This window comes from Danio rerio, chromosome 2 (genome assembly GCF_049306965.1).
Source record: "Danio rerio strain Tuebingen ecotype United States chromosome 2, GRCz12tu, whole genome shotgun sequence".
In the NCBI taxonomy this organism is placed as follows: domain Eukaryota; kingdom Metazoa; phylum Chordata; class Actinopteri; order Cypriniformes; family Danionidae; genus Danio; species Danio rerio.
In genome coordinates this window covers 3,700,824-3,720,601 of record NC_133177.1, presented here as the reverse complement: position 1 = coordinate 3,720,601, position 19,778 = coordinate 3,700,824, and the positions used below count along the sequence as shown (strand labels likewise).

The following is a 19,778-nucleotide window of genomic DNA, read 5'->3' as shown; positions in this document are numbered from 1 at the left end:
GATGGCAATGACTTTAAATGGATTGGAGATGAACTTCATATGTGTGGAGTTTCAGGCAAGACTAACTAAAGCTCCTGCTCAGAACCTGCACATGACCAGCTTAAACCAGCTAAAGAGTAGCTCATGACCAGCAGCCATGCTTCAAAGCATATGGACAGGCATTATAAATCATATTAGTAAAAATATTATGTACAGTTTAAAAGCGTGTACTGGTTTCCAACACACTTCAAATTGTCTTCTTTTGGTTCACCAGAAGAAATAAACTTAAACAGGGTTAAAAGAAGCAAGTAAATAATGACAACAATGAAAATAAAGCAAATTATGAAGATAAATAAATAAAAAGATAAATCAATTAAATAAAAAAAAAAATGAATGAATAAAAAATAAAATATAATAATGAATGACTGAATAAATAAAATATAAATAATGAAATAAAATAAAAAATAAAGTAAAAAAAATAAAATAAAATAATAAAATAATTATTTTTAATAAATTATTTAATTATTTTAATTATAAACACAAACAATAAAACAACAAAATAATAAAATAAATAAAAAAGAATAAAAAAAAAAATCTAATCAAAAATGACTGAATAAATAAAATGATAAATTAATTAAATAAATAAATACAATAATTATTTGATAAAATAAAGAAATAAACTTAATAATTGAATTAAAATAAAATAAATAATACTATAGAATGAATGAATAAATAAATAGAATCGAATAAAAAATAAAATATAATCATGAATGACTGAATAAATAAAAAATAAATAACTTAAATAATATAAAAATGTAATGCTTAAGCTCAATAAAATATAACTTAATAATAAAATTAAATAAATAAATATATATAATAAATAAAAATGTATTAATTAAAACATAAAACAAAATAACTAATTAATCAAGTTACAATTAAATAAAACAATAAATAAATAAAATAAAATCATGAATAAATTAATAATTAAAATTAAAATAAAAAAAATAATAATTAAATAAAATATAATAATTAATTAATAAATTAAATAAAAATCAATTAATAAATAAAACAAAATAGAGTGAATGAAAAAAATTACAATAAAAAATAAATAAAAAGAGTAAATCACAGTAATAATTTTAAAGAAATCAATAAATAAAACTTTAAAAAAATATATGTAATTGAATAAATACTAAAATTACATTAAATAAATAAATAAAATGAATAAATGAATGAATAAATACATAAAATAGAGAAATAAAGAAATTAAAAAATTAATAAAATTTTATAATTTAATAAATAAACAAAATTACAAATAAAATTAAATAAATCATAAAATTAAATAAAATATAAAACAATATTAAATTAAACAGAAATAACACTTGCTTAATCCATTCTTAATTTGAATTAAAAATAATAAAAATTAAAAAGTTGTTGCAATCAGTCACTGGAGTATCAGCAAAGTGAATGAAAACATGCCAGGATTTATGTGATTCACTCTCTCCGTAGCTGCGCTCTCGTCGTTTGATAAATCGGTTTCTTAAATCAGCCCAGATGTGTGAAAGCAAGAGTTTTCTCAGCGTCAGAAAGCGAGATTGTTCACCTTAAAAGACGAGGCTGTTCTACAAGCAACAATAATACTGTATGCTCATAAAACAATTTTACAGTACTGCCATTACATCACAGCTGCAACACTGTAAAACAAAGAGGTCATGAATGTGATGAATGTGAACACAACAGGTCTTTACATGAGCAGAGGAATGTGCTCCGTAGAGTTTAGCTCAGGCTACAGTATGTTATATAAAACTGTAAAAGGGTTAAACAAGATAAAGCTGGATGCAAATGCAGGGCCCAATGATCATTTCAACAGAGGAACCAGAAACTGAAACAAGAAGGACCTGACCACTGACAATGGAAACAAAGGGGGCAAAACATCCAAGAGGACTAATGAGGGTTACAAGCAGGGTGCAAATCACAGGGGTTGTGATCCGCCTGAAGGAACAACATCATCTATTGGGGGATGAGTTTACTCTGAGTGAGACAATATGAAATCAGACAAATTAAACATCAACAGCAACAATCATTTACCATGAAAAGGACAGAGCTGAATTATCCATCAAAGTCCACTAAACAAGACCAAAACACAGAGAAACAGAATCATTACCCTTGGACATCCCTGAGATATTTAAAGTTCAACCAATCAAGCTGTCATACATTAATCCACTTCAAATCCTGCTAGCAAATATTTGCTGATAATCCTGTTATCACTGAAAGAGTGTGTGTGGGTTATAAGATGCTGTGAATCCTATATGATTATGCACACTATGTGAAGAAATTTAAAGTCTTTTTTAGGTTTTAAGTAAACTGTCCCTTTAAAATTCCCCAGATAAGTGTTACGCTGAAGGATATCCCTACTGAAAAAAACAGCTTAAACAAGCCTAGGATGGTTGGCTGGTTTTAGCTGGTCGACCAGGCTGGTTTTAGAGGGGTTTTTGCCACTTCCAGGCTGGTTTCCAGCCATTTCCAGCCTGGTCTTAGCTGGTCAGGCTGGGGGATGACCAGCTAAAACCAGCTTGACCAGCCTAGCCAGGATGGGAGCCCAGCCAAAACCCGGTATGTCCAGCTTAAACCAGGCTGGTCAAGCTGGTTTTAGCTGGATTTAGCTGGTCATTTTCCAGCCAGACCAACTAAAACCAGGCTGGAAATGGCTGGAAACCAGCCTGGAAATGGCCAAAACCCCTCTAAAACCAGGCTGGTTAACCAGCTAAAACCAGCCAACCAGCCTAGGCTGGTTTAAGCTGGATTTTTCAGCAGGGATTTGTCAGAATTTGTCCAGTTTTGCCTAAAAGTAAATAATTTTTTGTTGAGAATGTTGATGTCAGTTTATTTAGTAACACTTTACAGTTCAAGAGTTCACACTTAGCTGATGATTTACAAAGCTTATTTGGCATGCTGTCCCGGGAGAGAGCCCCGAGCTCAAGGGCTCCTCGAGCCCGGGGCTTCCTCCCGTTGGCAGAGCAAGAAGGGAGCCCGAGCTCGGTGGATCTCAGAACTCCCCTGCTGCTGTAGCTAAGGGAACGTAAGGAATTAGACAAGCTTGATTGTTATGTATGTTGAATGTCTTTGGATGGTGGGAGGAAACCGGAGAACCCGGGGAAAACCCACGCGGACACGGGAAGGACATACAAACTCCCCACAGAAACACCCACCGGTCCTATAGAACTAGGACCGGCAGTATTCTTGCTGTGGGGTTCGCAGTGCTAACCACTGGACCGCCGTGCCGCCCAATCACAGGTAAAGGAGGAGAATAGGGGAGGAGGGGGGTTTCTTCCAAACGAAGATAAAGTGAACTGAAAACTGAAGCTATTTATGGTGCCTTAGGGCTCATATGATTGGAAGATTAGTGATTTGCAAATACGAGACTGGCCGTGATAAATCATAAGCACGTGATCCTCTCGAAATTAGTTTATGAATAAACTTCACTAAGACTCAATGAGTTCATGTAACGACAGTTGAATTTCAATTGGAGATGTTTTTTAGTTAGCTATTTAAAAAAAAACTATTAAACACCAACAAATGGAGTCAAAGCAAAAACCATTTAAATGCCAAAATAATAAACATTTATACCAGTCATTCCTATAAATAAAACTATTAATTAATCTATTAATGCAAAGTAACTGGAATTAGTACAAACTTGACTTTTCTTTTGTCAAATATAACTCAGACAAGGATACTTACGGCAATTTGTTCGTTCAAATTCATTGTAAATCGAATAAATAAGTGTGTCTGTCACTGTCCTGACGAGAGGGGTCTGGAGGCAGACCTGGTGCAGTGCAATCTGAGCTGCATTCAATGTTTTTTAATGGGCTCACCTAACCCCACCCCTAACCTTAACCATCACAGTGACGTCACTCACTCCATTTGAGTGCATTGTGTCTGACATTGCATCGCTGAGTGATGTAATCTCAGCTTGCATCATAAAGGCTGCATCCAGATCCTATTGGTCCTGAAAGACTGTGAAGTGCTTTGATATGTAATTTTTTTCAATCGAAATTAAGACGTAATTGCAAATGAAAAATGAAAAGAGGGGCGGGGGTTAAATATTAGCTCCTCCACTTTATAGAAAACAGCCAATAGCGTTTAGTTTTTATCACCGCTCTGCCAGAGATAGTGGTTGAGCTCAAGCGCAACAAATGAACAGCATCTAAAAAGGGGCGGGGCATGTCAAATACTAGGGAGCATTTGATTGGTCAGAAGATTTTATGAGAAACTCAAGTATGAAGTGGCAAAAAACGATCGTCTATTTAGACGTAAGTGACAAACTGCAAGCTTTGGATGTTTACATCAGGTTTATATCATCTAAATGCAAATTTTGTCACTGTTTTTGGTGCACAATTGCTTATAGATATCCTTAAAACTAACAATACGGGTACTAACATTTAAAAAAAGGGAAATGTAATATAAAGCAAGTATTACAATCTTCTAGTGCTCTTTGCATTAAACCCTTTCTTTCAAAAGAATTGAGCCCATTATATGTGTGAGATAAAACAGACCAGCGCTTGATTATGGCCTTTTCATTCTCTCACACTGTGATTTTGTCCCTCAGGCTCCAGCTGTCTGATATTCAACAAACAACAGAGTCGCTCCCAGTGGTTGGTACGGATGGGACTGGACCGCAAACTGCACATCTGTTTCGCACTAACAAGAAACCGAGCCTCTGTCCAATAGAATCTGAAGCATCTAGAAACTCCCACCCTCACACCAAAAAAAAAAAGACCAAAGGCATTATTTCCAAACTCTGCACCAATTGGTCAGAAAGAGGGAGATGAATTTATGTGACAGCCAATGGGGTGTGTTTGATTGACTGCCGCCCCTGAAGAAATGACAGGCTTTAGTCTAACTTGAGTAGAGGGCGGGTGGTTTGTGTCAGGAGGAGGTTTTCATGCAGACTTTCTCAGAGTGAAAAATGAACAACAGGGAGGTCGGATTTCACTAAACATTTCTGAAGTTTTTACAGCTGGACTTTAGCTGCACCATCAAATAATAGACTCTTTTTCAGGGTCCACTTTCATGTACAGTAGATCAAAGGAATTTTTAAAACATCATTTATGTTAAATCAAGCACTTTTGCACATCATACCCCAGCATGAATAGGACCATGAAATTCCTTTATTTTACTTAACATTTTACTTACACTTAATATTTACGTATGCTTAAACAATTAAGTTCAAATAACTTAAATACAATTTGTTAATTCAATACTGGCAATAATTAAATGTGATCTTTAAAATATTTTAAATTAAGAGTGTCTTAGAACAGAAAGCAGAACAGTACAGTTCTTGAAATAACACCCCACACCTTAAATTTAAGCACTTTCAAGAAGTGTGGGAACACCCTGTTTTCACCTACAAGATGGTTATAATGCATTTAACGGTCATCAGCTTCTTACATCTTGGAATGTATGTGCATTTTAAAAGGATAAACTTTGTATTATATCATCTTTGCATCAAATTTCACAAATAATTAATTACCGCTTATGCGTGGTGTTTCAAATGCAGCGTCTAGTAAAATCTAACATTGTTCTCTGTCGTGTTTCCGTGTGGGCCTACCAATCAGATACCAATCTGACAAAAGCAATAGTCAGTGTGTAATCCAACCCCAAAGGTATTTACGACACAGCAAGGAATGTGCTCTTCTTATGGACAGAGAAATGTCCATGCTAGTCACCAAGTTTGTTACTTGTGTATTACTCTATGTTGCAGAACTCTTTAAATTAATGTTTTTAACACTACAGTTAAACAAGACTGCAGACAGGCCATGTTTTTATGTTAAATTGTTGTACAGAAAAGGATATATACGGAGCTAGTGTTTCTTCCCACACTGATAAAGTGTCGTGTTTACTGTTGTTTACTGTTGCTTAAAAAAAGCAGTATAGTACAAATCAATATTTCAATACTTCTAATAGTGGATCCAGACATAAATGCATACTGCACTGTACTGAACCATACCGCTCAGTGTTAAAAAACACAAAACAGGTCAAAACAGGCACAATCAAACAGGTCAATAAATAAATGAATGAATCAATTAATCAATCAGCCAACCAACCAGCCAGCCAGCCTGCCTCCTAACCAACCAGCCAACCAGCCAGCCAACCAACCAATCAACCAATCAACCAGCCAGCCAGCCAACCAACCAGCCAACCAACCAGCCAACCAGCCAGCCAGCCAACCAACCAGCCAGCCAGCCAGCCAGCCAGCCAGCCAGCCAACCAACCAGTCAAACAGCGAACCAACTAGACAACCAACCAGCCAGCCAACCAACCAGCCAGCCAGCCAACCAACCAGCCAGCCAGCCAGCCAGACAACCAACCAATTAACCAACCAACCAGCCAGCCAACCAGCCAGCCAGACAACCAACCAATTAACCAACCAACCAACCAGCCAACCAGCCAGACAACTAACCAATTAACCAGCCAACCAACTAGCCAGCCAGACAACCAACCAATTAACCAACCAGCCAGCCAACCAGCCAGCCAACCAACCAGCCAGCCAGCCAGCCAGCCAGCCAGCCAACTAACTAATCAAACAGCGAACCAACTAGACAACCAACCAGCCAACCAGCCAACCAACCAGCCAGCCAGCCAGACAACCAACCAATTAACCAACCAACCAGCCAGCCAACCAGCCAGCCAGACAACCAACAAATTAACCAACCAACCAACCAACCAGCCAGCCAACCAGCCAGCCAGACAACCAACAAATTAACCAACCAACCAACCAACCAGCCAACCAGCCAGCCAGACAACCAACCAATTAACCAACCAACCAGCCAGCCAACCAGCCAGCCAAACAACCAACCAATTAACCAACCAACCAGCCAACCAGCCAGCCAACCAACCAGCCAGCCAGCCAGCCAGCCAGCCAGCCAGCCAGCCAGACAACCAACCAATTAACCAGCCAACCAACCAGCCAGACAACCGACCAATTAACCAACCAACCAACCAACCAGCCAACCAGCCAGCCAGACAACCAACCAATTAACCAACCAACCAGCCAGCCAGCCAGCCAGCCAGCCAGCCAGCCAGCCAGACAACCAACCAATTAACCAACCAACCAGCCAGCCAACCAGCCAGCCAAACAACCAACCAATTAACCAACCAACCAGCCAGCCAACCAGCCAGCCAACCAACCAGCCAGCCAGCCAGCCAGCCAGCCAGCCAGCCAGACAACCAACCAATTAACCAGCCAACCAACCAGCCAGACAACCGACCAATTAACCAACCAACCAGCCAGCCAACCAGACAGCCAGACAACCAACCAATTAACCAGCCAACCAACCAGCCAGACAACCAACCAATTAACCAACCAACCAGCCAGCCAACCAGCCAGCCAGACAACCAGCCAGACAACAAACCAACTAGCCAACTAACCAATCAACCAACAAACCAACCAGCCAGCCAGCCAGACAACCAGGTGTTTACACGACAAACATTCAATCATTCATTTTCCTTCAGCTTAGCCCATTTAATTTATCAAAGGTCGCCACAGCAGAATGAACCACCAACAATTCCGGCATATGTTTTATGCAGCGGATGCCTTTCCAGACATTTTTAATAAGTTGAACACATGAAAGAGTTTTCATTGCGTTTTCAATAGAAACATCACATTAATTTCACTTTGTGTCATGTAATAATTAAAATAACTCACAATGATCTGTGAAAAGCGCTTCACAGATAAACTTCAACCAATCGAATCTTGTAAAGAGGCATGCTTTCAGTTTAATGTACATATTTTAGATACACTATAATTAGCTATTTAAAATAAGAAATTTAAACGACTTACTACAAGGTGTTCATTGTTTTTTAATTAATAGTTCACCCAAAAATGAATATTTACTTGCCCTCAGGTGGGTTCAAACCATAATTGTATTTTTTTTTTTTTGCTAAACACGATCTCCAGCATTCTTCAGAGTATCTTCTTTTGTGTTCAATAGAAGAAGAAAAAAAAGCTCAAACAGGTTTGAAATCCCTCGGGGGAAAGTAAATGATGACAGAATTTTCAGTTTTGGGTGAACTATCCCTTTGCAGCTAGGGAATTAGGTCCTCGTTTACTCTCCCTTTACTTGTTTTAAACCATTATAGAGTTTCTTTCTTCCATTGAACACAAAAGAAGATGTTTTGATGAAAGCTGAAAACCTGTAACCATTTGACTTCCATAGTATTGTTTTTTTCTACTATGTAAGTCAATGGTTACCAGTTTTAAGCGGTCTATAAAATACCTTTTTTTTGTGTTCAACAAAAGAAATAAACCCAAAAAGGTTTAAAGTTGAGTAAATAATGAGCAAATATTCATTTTTAAATGAACTACCCCCTTAAGTTTCCTACAGTACTAGGGCTGCAGGATATTGGAAAAAAAATTGACATTGCAATATTTTTTCCCCCAGGATTATTAACCCCTTTTATTTTTTCCCCAATTTCTGTTTAACAGAGAGATTTTTTGAACACATTTCTAAACATAATAGTTTGAATAACTCATTTCTAATAACTGATTTATTTTATCTTTGCCATGATGAAAGTAAATATTATTTGACTAGATATTTTTACTTCTATACAGGCTTAACTAGGTTAATTAGGTTAACTAGGCAGGACAGGGTAATTAGGCAAGTTATTGTATAGCGATAGACTATCGGGAAAAAAATATAGCTTAAAGGGGTTAATAATTTTGATCTTAAAATTGGTTTTAAAAAACTTAAACTGCTTTTACTGTAGCCGAAATAAAACATATAAGCCTTTCTTCAGAAGAAAAAATATTATCAGACATACTGTGAATTTTTCCTTGCCCTGTTAAGCATCATTTGTGAAATATTTAAAAAAGAAAAAAAAATCAAAGGGGGGCTAACAATTCTGACTTCAACTGTATATGTAGCCATATAAATACAATTTCACCACACAACTTAACTATATTTAGTAAGCCATTACTTTGGGATGATTTGTATGGGAGGGAAATATAAATATATTTTACATAATTTGTTACAGTGTCAGAGTGACAGTATTTGTGTGTACTGTAATTTGAACAACAGTCATAAATAAGCACAATGGAGCAAATGTTAAAGTGAAATAAACCGTGCTTTATGGTTTGCTGGGGAATACAGAAATTGAATAATCAAATCTAAAAGAGCACTGCATAGTCTTCATCATATAAATAATTCAATAAAATGTATTTTTATGTTCTCTTAAAATGTGTTAAACTCTTAAAATGTTCACACAGGCCTTAAAAACACATGCAGATGTTAAACTTTTACTCTATTGTGGTTCAGTTCTGCAGTGTCACCACAAATCTCATGTGTTTTGACTCATATATATATATATATATATATATATATATATATATATATATATATATATATATATATATATATATATATATATATATATATATATATATATATATATATATATATATATATATATGTATATATATAAATAACTCAACATTGCATAACTTGTGATGTGACTATTGTGGACTCACACATTGCATTATCGATGCCCGAACGATATGAGCAGTATCATGCCAGTTGCATCTCAAAGCTTCTCTAAAATCTCTAAACCTTTTAAACTTGAATGATTACACTAAAAATCATTCATAAACAAAGCATTGTGTACTATATGCAAGTAAAAGGTCACTGTTCATAGTCCTTTAACTCTAAGTTAACCAAACAGACCCGCCTTTAACTTTCACCCTTGATGATCTTTGATTTTTCACTTGCGTTTGATTAGGGTTGGATCTAAACTCAGGACAGTGCACTTTAAGGGCCAGAAGTTGCACCTCTGACGTCAGTGCATGTGTACTTTGTATCTACATGGAAGTGTACTTGCTTTTGCAATATTTTAATGTTTTACACGCCAATAAAACAGTTTTTTGGGAGCCACCGTCATCATCCTGCAGCCCAAGACCGATTACTTACTGAAGCTGAGCAGGGCTGAGCCTGGCGAGTATCCACATGGAAAAACTAGGTTGTGGATGGAAGAGGTGTTAGTTAGCCTAGCAGGGGGCGCTCAACCTGCGGTCTGTGTGAGTCTTGATGCCCCGGTATAGTGACAGGGACAGTATACTGTCAGTGAGTGTCGTCTTTCAGATGAGACATTAAACCGAGGTCCTGACTCTCTGTGGTTATTAAAAAATCCCATGGCACTTCTCGTAAAGAGTAGAGGTGCAGCTTCGGTGTCCTGGCCAAATTTCTTCTATCCCTTACCCATCATGACCTCCCAATCATCCCCATCCACTGTATTAGTCTCTCTCCACTTCCTCTATAGCTGGTGTGTGGTGTCAGGCGGCGTTGTCCTGTGGCTGCCGTTGCATCATCCAAGTGGATGCAATTGATTTGTTTACTTATTTTGCATCTATTGTACACATTTGTAAATATACTTTGGGTGATTAATTAGTCTTTTTTTTCTTTATCTTAATTGTAAATAAAGCGAACTATCTTTTTGCCACGTCTGTTGTCTGTGTCAATCCATAGCAGCTAATATCTCAGATGAACTTTTTAAATATTGAGTCGTCATAATTATGTTTAGCCCATCTCATTCTCCGAGCCAGGCGGGGCATAACATAATTCGGGGGCTCGTCCAGGATCGCTCCTCGGCATAGAGGAAGCCTGGATACATTTTGGTAGTCTGTATTTTACCCTGGGAGTATAGCTGCTATGACCAGACACACACATTGTAAAAATATAGAAGATAGGTGAGTGTTACAAGATTGATAATCCTGTGTAGTTGGTTGGTAACGTGGTGGTGTGGTAAGACCTCTTTCATGATTGTGAAGTGCTTTGGTTGTATGGCCATACACAATAAATGTGCTAAATAAATACACATTACATTACATAAAGACGAAAATGCGAAAGATAATGAAATGCAGAATGAAAGAGATTACATAAAGGAGCTTGAGAACAAAACTTTATCCTCTGTTTTTTTTTTAAGACAAGCTAGCAAATGGGATAAAATAAATGGTCGGAAGAGAGAAAGAGAGAGATTTGTACAGTATTAGGTGAAGGCCACCTTTGTCATGCATGTCTTTCCCAGAAACCTAAAACCATCCTTACAACGGCTGCCAAGACTTTTAACAGAGAGCATATTCTTTCAACAAATTAGCAGAAAAGTAGTGCCTGCCCTGTTATAACACAATTCATTCATTCATTTTCCTTTGGATTAGTCTCTATTTCAGAGGTTGCCACAGCAGAATGAACTGCCAACTATTCCAGCATACGAGTTACAAAGCGGATGCCCTTCCAGCCTCAACCTACCCAAAACCCACTTATTCAGACACACACACACACACTACGGACAATTTAGTTTATTCAATTCACCTATAGACCTTTTTCATGGCTGCTGCATGGAGGGCGCCATAGCGACCAGCGTCTTCCGGTAGAATGCTAAAAACTTCCGTGTACAGCTGGTAATTTGCGCACCGAAAATGGGTTTCAATAACGTTTTTAATAGATAACAGAGTGTTTTTGTGACACGCAACTTAGAAATGTGTGTGTTAAAGCCGTTATAATCTGTCACATGTGGTTCAAGTGCGTCAGAAATACGAGAAAAACGTTCTCCTAGTTCACGGTTCTGCCGTCAGAAATACAGAGTTAGCTCAGCGGCTCTTTAAGACACACAGAGAGAGAGAGAGAGAGAGAGAGAGAGCGAGTGCAAACCAGAGTACTGGCATGAAACCTAACAGGTATGAAAGTCGTGCAATTTACAAAAATGACCAATAAAAGTCTGTTATTGATCCTCTGCTGGCTGATTTGCTGTTCATTCTAATCGCGAGCCGTTTGTGTTATATTTCGTATGTTGTATTTACCACGGTTTGTGTTTATCTGTCATTTCGAAATGACAATAGCCTATATTTTCACTGTCACAGTTATTAAATCAGTGTGTCAGTGGCATTTTGGTGAATTACATTTGTTTGGGCTGGTTATATATTTGAAATAAAGAGAAAATGTTGACTTTAGCGATGACAAGGCTTCATTTAAACTGCAGAAGATGTCGTCTGACACCGAGGGGAAAATGCCTCTCAGCAGCTGTTTTCCATCCTATTAGATCGCATTTCTTTAAATGATCAGTCCAGGAGATGGTGCTGATGGACAACAGGATTAGTTCAAAGAGGATAAAAGCAGGTAAAATAGAATAAAACTATCGTTTCAAAGCTGTCCAAATGTGACTGTTTACACGCATCAGCTGCCGACCGGAAGTTCTTCGCATTCTCCTTGCGCATACACGCAAAGCATAATGGGTAATTTTGCGTTCAAAGAAAAAGGTCTATAGAGCATGTGTTTGGACTGTGGGGGAAACCAGGGCACCCAGGAGGAAACCCATGCCAACATGGGGAGAACATGCAAACTCCTCACAGAAATGCCTACTGACCAACCGGGACTCGAACCAGCGACCTTCTTGCTGTGAGGTAACAGTTCAAACCACTGAGCCATTGTGCCGCCCTTGTTATAACATGATATTGCTGGAAACCCATGTTTTATTACAGTGCTGGATATTGTGATTGAGCTTTAATACCTTTAATCGAGTCTGCTGAGTCATTGCTCACTAGAAGTGTGTGTGAGGTCACTGTGACTGCCAGTACCTTCCATTGACGCAAATGCCTTTTGTATTTTGTAAATACATCACAATTATAAGAATGGCTGTATGTATGATGTGTGTAAAAGTGGATGTAAACTTGATGTTGTACAATACTGAAATTATATGAGTTTCACCTTCTTTATAAATCTATTCATTCATTTTCCTTCAGCTTAGTCCCTTATTTATCAGGGGTCAGCATTGGGGAATGAACCGCCAACTATTCCAGCATATGTTTTATGCAGCAGATGCCTTTCCAGCTACAACCCAGTACTAGGAAACATCAACTCATTCTCACACACACTTATACACGACGACCGATTTAGTTTACCCAATTCACCTACTGCATAGCGCATGTGTTTGGACTGTGGGGGAAACCTGGAGGAAACCCACGCCAACACGGGGAGAACATGCAAACTTCACATAGAAATGCCAACTGGCCCAGACGAGACTCAAGCCAGCAACCTTCTCGCTGTGAGGCGACAATGCTAACCACTGAGCCACCGTGCCACTCTATATTGCCAATATTCACTGGGAAACAGATAAAAATATTACGTGAAGTTTCCCAAACTAATTTCAAGAGGAGCACGTGATAGGATTGACTAATAGCCAATCAGATCATTCCAAATTTAATATAAATATCCAGCCTAAAACTTCATTCCTCATCTTCGTTTTGGAAACCCCCCCCAATCCATCCCTTCTCCCTCCTCCTCAATTCTAAGTTCGGGCGACACGGTGGCTCAGTGGCTGGCACTGTTGCCCCACAGCAAAGAGGTTGTTGGTTCAAACGCTAACTGAGCCAATCGACACTTTCTGTGCAGAGTTTGCATGTTCTCCCCGTGTTCGTGTGGGTTTTCCCCGGGTACTCAGGTGTTCTCCCACACAAAAACATGCAACAAAAGTTAGTCACAAGCACCTAATACGCAAAATTCACAGTCTATTCTTGGGAAGTTATCGAGAACTACCTGATCTCATAATGCTTACCGAACAAGCGGGAGCCCTGGGCTCACCTATCTCCGAGCTCAGGGTTCTCTCCCAGAACAGCATGCCAAACCTGCTAAAATAGTCAAGCATTATCTAAGTGTGAACTCTTGAACTTTCTAAAATGGGTTGTACCCATTTATGCACATGATTAATAAACTACATAGTGTCCATCCTTAAAATACAACCTAAAAACATCTAATGCAAGAGGATCTTGAAAGAACGCTTGCTAGATGTGGAGGGCAACTTCAGCTGTTGTTTTTGCAAATTTACGGCGACAGATGTTTGCCATTTAATGTAATTTCCATGCGTGCGAGTTCTTGGAAGCTCTCTTTCCTGTGCTTAGATACGATGACTGATATAAAGAGTGAGGTTTGACAAACAGAGATGATCTCTGTTCCCATGACAATCAGCGCTGTGGTCTTATCTTAGAGTTTACTACATGCACAAAACAGGTTAGCTATGAGATGTTTGTAGCCAAACTAACTAAATGAGTGACAAAGAGTGGACTTTATCCACTAATGAGTGATGACAGAATGTTTTACAAGCTCTGATCTAGCGTGTTTTCCAAAAACTGAAGGAGAGAAAGTGCCAGAGAGATAGACAATGGGCTTTTACTGTCAATATGCTTGAATGTAAAGGTTCTTTATTGGCATTGATGGTTCCATAAAGAGTCTTTTACTGTAGTGAAAAGCTTCTTTGGATGTTCAAGACTATTAAAAAAAAATAATAAATGTTCTTCACACTATTTTGATCATGATGATGGTTATTTTGAGAACTGTTCACTAAAATTGTTCTTTAAGGAATTAAAAAATAATTATTCTACTGCAGATGCAAACCTCCTTTTGGATGCTTCATTTATTTTGTTATTTTTCCATTTAAGAGTGAACTTATGAGTCACTTGATTACATAATCAAAGATTTTCTTTTAAATTTCAACCTATTTTTTTCTTTAAAAATGAGTAATTACCTTTATGCATAACAGAAAGAAATGTTTACTAGCGGAAAAAAGTCACTATATATATATATATATATATATATATATATATATATATATATATATATAAAATATATATATATATATATATATATATATATATATATATATATATATATATATATACATTGACAATCGAGGGGGTCAACTTATCCGGTTATGTTATTTTGTGTAATACATGCTTCAGGTAATCAAATTAAACGACACCGATCTTATTTAATAAACATATTTAACATCGAACATATATAATTTTCAGTGCGTTGTGGGATAGTTAGTCAAACTTTGGGTCAAACTATGCATCTAGTTTGACTTTGCGTTTAGGCTATACATCTATTTTACAAGAAAAGTGTTTCGTGCACCATGTCTATCGGCTTAGATTAATTAGATTCACAATGGTATAATCCATTATAAGGGTGGTCAAATGTATATTTATATTATCTATTATTTAATTAGTAATATTATTATGAAAGATACAGATCAGTGCAAACTATTTCTTAAAATGCTGTTTTAACATCTTTCAGGGGGATCAAGTATTAATTGGGGGGTCAATCCCCCCTAAACCCCCATGTAATTCACATGCAGCAAAAAAATAAACAAATAAATAAATTTATTTATATATATATATAAATATATACCTCTTCCTCAAGTGGTTATAAAGCTTTTTAAGTTCATTTTTTTCTGATGAAAACCAAAAGAAGATTTTTTGAAAAAAGCTGAAAACCTGTAGCCATTTACTTACATGGCAGAAAAAAAAACAAATACTCGTCAAGGGTTACAGGTTTGCAACTTTCTTCAAAACATTGTGTTCAACAGAAGGAAGGAAGTCAAACAGGTTTTAAACAAGTGAAGGGTAACTAAATGATGACAGAATTTTCATTACTGGGTGAACTATCCCTTTAAGGACTGATATGAGTAGCCCAGAATGATCATCAGTCTCCAAAATACAGTTGAAGTCATAATTATTAGCCCCCTTTAAATGTTTTTTTCTTTTTTAAATATTTCTCAAATTATGTTTAACAGATTCAGGAAATTTTCACAGTATGTCTAATATTATTTTTTCTTCTGGAGAAAGTCTTATTTGTTTTATTTTGACTATAATAAAAGCAGTTTTTAATTTTTAAAAGCCAAACAAGGACAATAATATTAGCCCCTTTAAGCTATATTTTTTCCAGCTTGTCTACAGAACAAACCATCGCTATACAATAACTTGCCTAATTACAATAACCTGCCTAGTTAACCTAATTAACCTGGTTAAGCTTTTAAATGTCACTTTATGCTGAATGGAAGTGTCTTGAAAAATATCTAATCAAATATTATTTACTGTCATCACGGCAAAGATAAAATAATCAGTTATTAGAAATGAGTTATTAAAACTATTATGTTCAGAAATGTGTTGATAAAATCTTCTCTCCATTAAACAGAAATTGGGAACAAAAATAAACAGGGGGGTGAATAATTCTGACTTCAACTGTATATAAGCATAAAAATCTGCAAGCAGTTATAGAGTCAAGCAGTATAACAGCAGCCCAGATGAGCATCAGTTCACCAAGTTTGTTAAGCAAAGGTGGGGGTGAAAGTCAAATAAACACATCATTATCCTGTTATCCTAGTGGATATCTTGCTTCCAAAAGGATGTTTGCAGAATTTATTGCATAAACATTACTTTGCTGAGGCGAACTGAGCTCTGCTCGTACCTCTTTGAGTTCCTTCTCGATCTGCACGGCTCGCTGGACGATTGGTCCCCGCACCGCGTAGTCCACTTTCTTCACGTTCGCGTTCATGGTGTCAACAGTCAGCACTTTCCCCTGCCGGGGTATCGCTCCATTTTCAGACATCTTCTGCTGCATATGCTCGCTTTGGGCCGCCGGGAAAGCAGAAAAATCCCTATGGGGAGAAGAAAGGGAAGGCAGCGGGGAAAAGTTGAGAACCCAGTCAGGAACCTTGGGGTACGCCGCCGCGTAAGCCGCCTCACATCTCCCCCATTTTAAAACCCTCAAGCTTCTCTTAGACAACATTTTAAAGAGTTATGGCTATAAAAAACGTTTACAAAAAGCATATGAGGTAAAAACTGAAATTTTGCGTATTTAATCTTTGGTTATTTCTGCGCACGTTTTGTCGTAACGCGCGCAGTTCAACCTTCCAAGATCCACTCTGGGAGACCTTTGGACTGTACATCAGATTATTCAAGATTTCATAAGTAGCCCCGCTAAAAACCCCACGCCTCTTTTTTTATCTACTGGCCTCACAAACAGGATATGTGTCCCCCCTATTTACTTTTCCATGACTGGCCCCCTTTTAAAACGGGGAGTTTTATGGTCAGTGCCTCCTCCTGACTGTATTACGCACCAGAAGTGTAGTAAAGGAGCCTCCTCGGTTGCCGAGACCACAGACAGAAGCGATAAATCCGCGTGTGAAGCGTCTGAAAGCGGCTCTCCAAACTTTGACCGGTGTAAAAACTTCCCCGCACCGTGAACTAACCACCTCCCATTGATCCAATAATGAGAATAAAGCACGCCGGCTCCTCCCATGTTGAATAAGGCTCTGTGTGTCTTGCAGGAGAGATTAACAAACAACAGTGCGATCACATTACAGGTTATTTTTGGTACAGTTCTTCCGCAAAGGTACTTATAGCAAGCTTTAGGAAACAGCTGAGATATTGAAGGAAAATATATACACTTGGAAGACGGTGAATCCAATCATCTGTCACGTGGTCAGAGAGCATGCTGTTCAAGGCATCGTGCTCCTCATTATTCAAACTCTTTGCTCTTGTTAGGATGAATGGGGGCTGGTGGTTAAAAAGGGAGGATTATGAGCTGTATTTCTGAAACTATGTGGTTGTGAAAGTCTAGTTACACAAATGCTTGTTTTTCTCATTCGAGGTCAGGTCTTTCATATCCTCATGAAAATCAAACAGAGTTTGCTGTAGTAATAGTGAAACCATCTTTTGTTTTCTTCTGAATTTCATTAGTGTAACCACACAAATACCATAGTTAAACTTTGTCTGATGTTACAAAGCCATTTTTAATTTGTGGTTACTACAATTACTGTAGGTAACCATAAATCAAGCAATACCAAACATATCTGAACAGTGGTGTTTACAGTAAAACTGTGGTTATACTATTTTGTTTTGGTCTATGGTTACTACACTTTTACTGTATACAGGGTTCTTACGGGTGCTGGAAATCCTGGAAAATGCTTGATTTTTAATATAGTGTTTTCAAGGTTAGAAAAGTGCTTTGATTTTGGACAAAGTGCTTGAACCTGCTTGAATTTGAGTTTGCAGGGCTCAAAATTGTGCCTGTTTTGATTGTATATTTGCACGATTTTATCTATCCCTGCTGAAAAATCCAGCTTAAACCAGCCTAGGCTGGTTGGCTGGTTTTAGCTGGTCTACCAGGCTGGTTTTAGAGGGGTTTTGGCCACTTCCAGGCTGGTTTTCAGCCATTTCCAGCCTGGCCTTAGCTGGTCAGGCTGGAAAATGACCAGCCATATCCAGCTAAAACCAGCTTGACCAGCCTGGTTTAAGCTGGATATAGCTGGTTTTGGCTGGACTCCCAGCTTGGCTAGGCTGGTCAAGCTGGTTTTAGCTGGTCATCTCCCAGCCTGACCAGCTAAGACCAGGTTGGAAATGGCTGGAAACCAGCCTGGAAGTGGCCAAAACCCCTCTAAAACCAGCCTGGTCGACCAGCTAAAACCAGCCAACCAGCCTAGGCTGGTTTAAGCTGGAATTTTCAGCAGGGATATGTGACCTCAAAATATATTTGGGAGCATATGTGCGAGTGCATAAATTGTTGTCGTGCGATCAGTTTTCATTGCAAAATGTTCAGCGCATGCGCGTATTTATGGAGCTAATAATAAGCCAAAACAATCTGAATTTGAAGTGTGTTCAACTGAATTATTAACAATTGTAATTTAATAATACTGATTATAAGCTATTAGAAATTTTTGAATTTGTATTTCTTAACTTGATTATTGAACATCTGAAGTTTAAGACAACATATTTTTTTAAGTCAGAATTTTAAAGAACTTCTGATTTTTTTGGTTCTGAATTCAAAGACTGCAGATATTGGGTATGTAAAAATACAGTTTTAAGTTTTTAAGAATTTTAATTAACACAATTTAAATTCATATTGTTTTGGCACTATTAGCTTTCTATGCATTTCTATGCAGGAGACATTCACCCTTAATGCATCTTTGCACCTGAAATACCAATCCAATGACTGTAAAAACAATAACAATGCACATGAAATATTATGAACGACTAGTCATGAAATTTTGGTACTACACACAAACAAAATCTGACTGTAAGCTTATTTCGTGAGATATAAACTTTAAGTAAAAAGGGACCAAACTTAAAAACATCCAATAACTGAACTTTTTATATTTATTTACTTATTTTTTTTATCATTTTTGGGTGAACTATCCCAATAAATCTATGCTCGAAAGTACTTAAGAATTTAAGTTGAATTGTCATATTGTGTTTTTTAAAATGCCACAATGGAACGTGCCATAAATGTGAAAAAGTACATACAACAATAAACGTAAATAACCATGGTTATTAGGTGCTGGAAAAGCATACAAATGCACCTTGAAAGTGCTTGAAAAGTGCTGGAGTTTGAAGTTGGAAAAGGTGTAAGAACCTTGTATATAGCCTATTTAAGGTTCCCTTAAGTTAAACTGTAAGACATTTTGTGAATATAATTTCAGTGGTGTAAGGTAACAAGTTACAAATACTTGAACTACTGTATTTCTCAGAAATTGTAAGTAGTTTTAAAAATGTGTACTTTTACTTTCCCTTGAGTACATTATTAGTGCTGTATCGGTACTTTTACTCCACTACTTTCCTTCGATCTGCAGTCACTACTTTATTTTATCTTATCAATGGGGATTAGAAAAATCTGTCCTGTGATTCCTGTCCAAGCAAAGCATATCATTGGCTACTCTAAGGTGTTCTCCTTCAGGAAAAAAAAATAAAAAATGTTGGTCTTTAAGAAACAGTGGCAAGTAAATTAACATAAGTATCATGTTGCCGTATGGTAATCGCATGCAGTACAGCAGTGGTTCTCAAACTTTTTTCATCAAGTACCACCTCAGAAAAAATTGTCTCTCCAAGTACCACCAAAAATGAGCAGTATTGAAATACAGTAGCGTAGTAGGCTCAGTAAAGTGGCTACAACTCTGCTCAGATAAAAAACGTGGCAGATTACCTC

At 37.3% G+C, this 19,778-nt stretch overlaps 1 protein-coding gene and 1 long non-coding RNA gene across 3 annotated transcripts in view; one reads left to right on the top strand and one right to left on the bottom strand.

Annotated features, from left to right (window-relative positions):
• Window positions 1-16,995, top strand: part of LOC141377726 (uncharacterized) — a 187,866-nt gene extending 170,871 nt beyond the window's left edge. Inside the window, exon 3 of the long non-coding RNA XR_012390289.1 lies at window positions 15,236-16,995. This is a non-coding gene — a long non-coding RNA (uncharacterized lncRNA). The remainder of the gene's footprint in view (window positions 1-15,235) is intronic.
• Window positions 1-17,080, bottom strand: part of gpt (glutamic--pyruvic transaminase) — a 40,393-nt gene extending 23,313 nt beyond the window's left edge. Inside the window, exons 1-2 of one of the 2 annotated variants that reach the window (NM_001142774.1) lie at window positions 16,915-17,080; window positions 16,263-16,452 (exon numbers count right to left, since the gene is read on the bottom strand). In NM_001142774.1, the coding sequence (NP_001136246.1) occupies window positions 16,263-16,415 (153 nt within the window). In that variant the 5' untranslated portion in view covers window positions 16,416-16,452; window positions 16,915-17,080. Of the gene's footprint in view, window positions 1-16,262; window positions 16,733-16,914 lie in introns of those variants that run through there. The other variant, XM_017357999.4, reaches the window with a different exon arrangement.
• Window positions 17,081-19,778: the final 2,698 nt, after the last annotated feature.